Source organism: Arachis ipaensis, chromosome B7 (assembly GCF_059453495.1).
Source record: "Arachis ipaensis isolate K30076 ecotype BB chromosome B7, ASM5945349v1, whole genome shotgun sequence".
Classification (NCBI taxonomy): domain Eukaryota; kingdom Viridiplantae; phylum Streptophyta; class Magnoliopsida; order Fabales; family Fabaceae; genus Arachis; species Arachis ipaensis.
The window spans coordinates 11,656,501-11,662,500 of record NC_142442.1 but is presented as its reverse complement, the minus strand read 5'-3'; the positions used below and the strand labels follow the sequence as shown (position 1 = coordinate 11,662,500).

The 6,000-nt window shown below is 32.8% G+C and overlaps 1 protein-coding gene across 1 annotated transcript; it reads left to right on the top strand.

The window, feature by feature from the left end:
- Positions 1–1,527: 1,527 nt before the first annotated feature.
- On the top strand, positions 1,528–3,271 carry LOC107606614 (uncharacterized). The gene is made up of 4 exons (XM_016308654.1): positions 1,528–1,683; positions 1,787–1,879; positions 2,015–2,116; positions 2,894–3,271. Exons 1-4 carry the CDS (start codon positions 1,528–1,530, stop codon positions 3,269–3,271), a joined length of 729 nt encoding a protein of 242 aa, XP_016164140.1.
- Positions 3,272–6,000: the final 2,729 nt, after the last annotated feature.

Here is a 6,000-nt window from a genome sequence, read left to right as displayed (position 1 = left end):
CCCCCTTATGAACACGTTACGATTTGTTTATTTTGGTTTCAGTTAGTGTTATAACTTGTTTTGGCCTTAAAGCTTCATGATTTGCTTTTGTAATGATGAATCTCGCTTATAAAGAACAAGTAGAGTATTTATGCTTATAACCATGTCATGTGCTGAGTAACTCCTCGCATTGTATACAAGTTAATTTTTTGGGTTCTAGTATATATAAACAAAATTTACCCGCATTATATGTTGTTGGAGTTAATGTGATGATTTTTTGCCTGCATCATGTTATTATGAATTTAAGATGGCTAGGAAAGACCGGTTTACAAAAAAGGCTAAATCAGGACCAGCATGCCAGCAATCTCAAAAGGCACCGGCTCTGGCTCCGTCTCCGACTTCGGCTCTCCACCAAGATGACTCTAAAATTCCCCAAGCAAGCTGTGGTAGTGTCTATACAACCGTACACCCGTTCCGTCCACCGCGCAGTGAACCAAGGCCTGCTCCACAAACGCGCACTTATAGCAGTCAGAACTCGGAGCCAGGACACGTACACTTGGACGCCAATGCTCATGAAGTGGATTCTATTGATCAAAAAGTTGACAACCGCTTTGTTGCTTCTAGAGCTCAGAGTCGCAAAGGACAGAAGACCATAGAGTATTGGACGGTTAAGACCATCGGTAACTATCTATTAGATTTACCCTCTTCAATTTACGCTAGAGTATGTGTTATTTAATTTTCTTCATGCAAACGGTCTACAACGGAGACATATATAAAGGTTTATAATTGGCTTGTAGATTCCGATGGCACAATCAAGCCGGCTAAACTGAGTGTGAGGGGCTATGGAACGGCCCAATGGTAGAAGGATCATGCTTAGGTTCAACAATGAAAAGCAGCCAGTTGGAGACGAAGCTGGCCTGTTGAGTGGCATTCTTGGTATGCTTGGATCTGACTACGGAAAATTTTCTATCTGTGAGGAAAGTTGGCATCACGTTACCACTAAAGATAAAGTTTATTTCGAATGTGTCAAGGTAAGAGTTTATATCCGATCTAAGTTACATCTGCTTATTCATGATTAGAATTGATTATTTCAGGAATAGTAATTTATTCTTAAATTAAAAATAACTTAAATATAACACAAAGTGTTTGTATATGAAGTGTTCATGAATGCACCGATTTTATTCACAAACTTCTGTGTACTCTTAAGATATGAGTTGGCATTTTTTCTTTTTAATTTGTTGGCTTATGGATTGCTGTTAATGATATTATACAATTTTTAATCCTTTGTGCGTTTTTTTAATCAGTATTATATTTGAGTCAATAAACATCTTTTACTCCATTTTTTTTGGTTCACGTCGGTTAGTGCAGCTTCTTCGATTTATTCTTTATTGCTAAAAGATGTTTTTGTAATGGATGGCTACCTTTGACCTGCTCCTTGACCAGGGAGTATTCCAGCAAATATTTTTAACAAATTGTGTCATTTATGCAGCAAATCTTTGAGTTTGATGAAGATAGTGACGAGATTATAAAAAAAATATTTTGAAAAGTATGGGGAAGTCTTGGAAAGATACAAGGCTGAGGTTGTATGATGATTACTACGAGCCAACATTGTCGACTGAAGAAAATATTGAGAACCGTCCGCCGGGAATTGATCGAGATCACTGGAGATGGTACCTTGATTATCGTGCCAAACCTGAGACGAAGGTAAAAATAGTATTTATATTGGTATAATATAGTACAATCACCTTTGCATTGTGTCTTTTTTAAAACAGTTTCTAATCCCCATTTATCTCTGATGGACCAATAGGAGAAGTGTAGGAAAAATGCGATAAATCAATCAAAACAGTTGTATACCCACACTGGCGATTCGAAAAGCCTGGCTCGGCGGAGGGAAGAAGAGGTAGTGTACTTTTTTATTCACTCTTTGGTTTTGTAATTTGTACTGCTTTGCATAATTCAATCCTTGGACTATCTCTGTGTCTACATTCTCCCTGATTAGTCAATTTCGGTGATTGATTAAACTTTGTTATTTCAGTCAGAACAAGAAGGAAGGATAGTCGGTAGAGGGGAGTTATGGATCAAGGTTTACAAAAGAAGGGATGGCTCTTATATTAATGATGAGGCAAGAGAAATTGGTGTAAGTACAACTTAATATGATTAGTCATCAAAATTATGATATCTAACGCATCCATAGTTCATTGCTGCTTTTTAGTTGCCCATTCCTTATGTGCTGAGCTGAAAATAAGTTGTGGGTTTCTTTTCATTCAATGTCTACAAATAAGTTTTTGATTCCAACGCTTATACTATAATATAAAGTTGTTACATGTGAAGGATTCAATTAATTTACAAAATATTTGTATGACCGAAATGGTTCTTTATTTGGGCAGAAATTTTGTTAATTGCTTTATAAATAATGATGTTTTAACAGTTCTAATTATTTGTTTCAAAATATATATGTAACACATGATTAGGAGCAATTAGTCAAAATTACTAGAATACTAGTATTGAATTATTTCTTTGCCCATTTTATTTATTTATTTATGTATTTATACATTTACTTAAATGAGCGATATTCAGAGAGCGTGTAATAGGTATTAAGTTTAGTAATAGAGCGAGAACAGTAGAAGTTTGGAATCCAAGTTTAGTAATAGAGGAAGAACAGTATAAGTCTTGGAATCCAGGGAGTTCTGAATGATGAAAACTATAGCGTACTTGGGTGTCTTGTGGTTGCTCAAATTGATTTTGTGACAGAACTGGAATCCAATCCATTCAAAAGTATTCTCTACTCTCACTTCAGATGTATATCCCTATGAATGCTTATGCTTATCGTGTGCCTCAAATATAAACTCAGTTTAAGTTTTAATTAAGTTGAATGTTCTTGAATCGGATCCATATTGTTGTTTTATGTCTGTAGGAAAGACTTCTGGAGATTGAGCAACAGGATGAGTCATCTAAAGTGTTGTTCCAAAATGATTCCATTGCTCAGGTTTTCGGAAGAGAGAAACTGGGTAGAGTGCGTGGAGTGGGTTTTGGACCGACTCCTAGTCAACTCTTTGGTACAAATTTGCAACCATCAGTAAATAGAGTACAAGTAGAGGAGACGCAAAGGAAGCTGAATGAACTACAGACAGAACTGGAAGCTGAGAAGTTGAAAATGAAAGCGATGGAAGATGAAGCAGCAGCAGACAAGAAAAGGATAAAGGTAATGGAGAGTGCTTTGATTTATCTTTTTCAACGGCAGGGTGAGGAGCTGCCACCAGAGATTGCTGCAGGGATGCTTTCAATGGAATGATATAGTAGAAAATAGTACTTTAGGATTGAAATTATTTTGGATTGATGCATACTTTTTTTTAGGTAGACTATGCAACTCTTAGCAAGAGATCTATTTTGTTGATATTTTGATAAATACATTGTGGTTTGGGATATTTTTCTGGTTTTGTCACAAGTTTAGATTCCATCCGTGAATACAATCACTCCTAAAATAATTAGAAATCCAAGGAACAAAACTTGATGATATTATTTTTAAATTTTATGTGATTTCATAAATAAAAACCCAAATTTTGCGTCTCTTTTTTTTTTAATTTTTTTCTGAACTTGGCGGCAGTTCTAAACCGCCAAAAAGACTAAAAAAAATAGGACAGTTGTATCGGGGATTGCGGCGGTTCAAAACCGCCTGTAAAGATATACACAAACCAGTCCTTAACTGCGGCGGTTGTAACATAGCCGCAAAATTTATTCAAACTTGCAAAAAACTTAATTGATTGGCGGCGGTTTTAAAACCGCTGGTAACCAAGAAGACAATTGTAGAATTCAAATTTTGCGGCGATTTTTTTAACGCATGCCGCGAAATGCATATTTAGCGACGGTTATACCAGCGGTTGCTGGTAACCACCGCTGAACTCACTCCCAGCGCTCATAATGAGGGCGGTCACCATAGCCGCCGGAAACATATTTTGCGGCGGTTTAAAACCGCCGCTAAAAAGAGAAAAAAGTGCCGCTAAGCTCTGCCTCTGCTATAGTGCAATTTCATGAATAAAGAATTGAAATAAAGAATTGTAACAGTGGAGATTCTATTCACTAACCTCGATTTTTTAATCAAAACAATGAATTATTTTTTAAATACTACAATGAAAAAATGGATTGGATCTCTACCGATGTTGTAACTGTGATTATCGCATAATCAACGACAAATATTGGATATTAAAGAGATGGATAAACAATGAAGAAAAATTGGATATTAAGTAGATGGATAAATGATGAACAAAAACAATAAAAAAATTGATAATAAAAAAGATTGATAAACGATTCCAATTGTAGGATTGAGTAGTTGATGATAGATTATTCACCAATTTATAATCTTAATATCAAAGAATAGATAAGATTAGAGTATCTAAATCAAAATAAAATCTTAAAAATTGAAAATAGAATTTTAAAGACAAGATAGATGAATAATAAAATAATAATTTATAAACACGAGCACGAAAATTTAGAATGGTGTAATATATAACGCAGTAGGTAACACAACCAATTGATTAAATTGTGAAAATTCATATTACTTTGAAGACATAAATCGATTGGGTAACACAACCAATTGATTGAATTGTGAAAATCCATATTACTTTGATGACTTCAATCGATTAGGTAACACAAACAATCGATTGAATTAGAAAAAATTCACATGCCTTGCAAAATTCAATCGATTGTGTTGTATGTCCAATCGATTGAATTTCCACGAAACATGATTTCACCAGCTTTTACGGATGTAACGAATCAAGGATAAAATTCTAATTTATTAGGATTGCCAAAATATTTATTATGATTGATGGAAGATCTAATTCGTTGTTGTTTTTATTTTTTATTATTAATAAATATGATAGATGAATAATAAAATAATAATTTATAAGATAAAAAATAAATTTTATAATTAAATAATATATAAAGGATTAATTTGTAATTAAAATTAAATAAGAATTATTTAACAGTTATTAAAAAACTTAAAAAATATGTTTTGTTATAGGACCATTTAATGATCCAAACGTTTTGGGACCATCGAATCTTGTGTTGTCTAACTAAGCATTGTTTATCACCTCTCCACCTGGCATTTGTATTTTTAAAATTCTAACAAACCACTAAATCACTACTCTAACTAACATTTATAATTTTAAAATCTCAATAGAACATATAATAAAATTCTAAGCGACTTAACATCACAAACTATTATTTATTTTTTAAAGATATTAAATTTCATTCACTAACCTCTTTATGGATGGATACGAACTATTAATATATATTGGATTTGATTTACCACTAGCATTCGTTGCGTGTAAATTGAAGTCACTCAATTCGATTTACTACCTAGTTTAAATCGAATCTATTCACTTCGAATTACTATGGCACATACCACGGGTCTAAATCAATGCAAATGGTTTCGATTTACTATGGGTGGATTTCGAACATTACTAAATCAAAGCTCATAGATCCGATGCCTATACCTAAGAGTTGAAATCTACTTAATTCGATTTACTACTAGAATGACTAAATCGATGTAAATCAATTCGCTTTACATATAATTGTGTATAAAGGCATGCACGTAACAGTTCTTGATTTAGGAAATTTATGTAAATTTGGTTTCATTTTATTTCTTTACGTGATTTGCCCTAATGTGTACGTCTTAATTATTACAAATTTATTAACTATTATATATATATATATATATATATTTAATAAATTAAAAGAGTTTAAATTTAATGTACTGACAGAATGTAATTACATTTGTTCTTTTGAATGATCATATATGCAATCAATTTAAAAAATAATTATTTTTATTGATATGACTAGGAGTGGCAGGCAAGGTAACCCGACTCAGCCCTCCTAATGGCCAGTTGGCAGCCAATTTCTTTCGTGTTTTAGCATACAATTTCATAAATATTTTAATAAACCAACAGTTTTTAAATTCAAAAAAAAAAAGTATTTATAATTTTAAATTTCTAATATAGTTATCAATAAAGTATTTTGTAACAA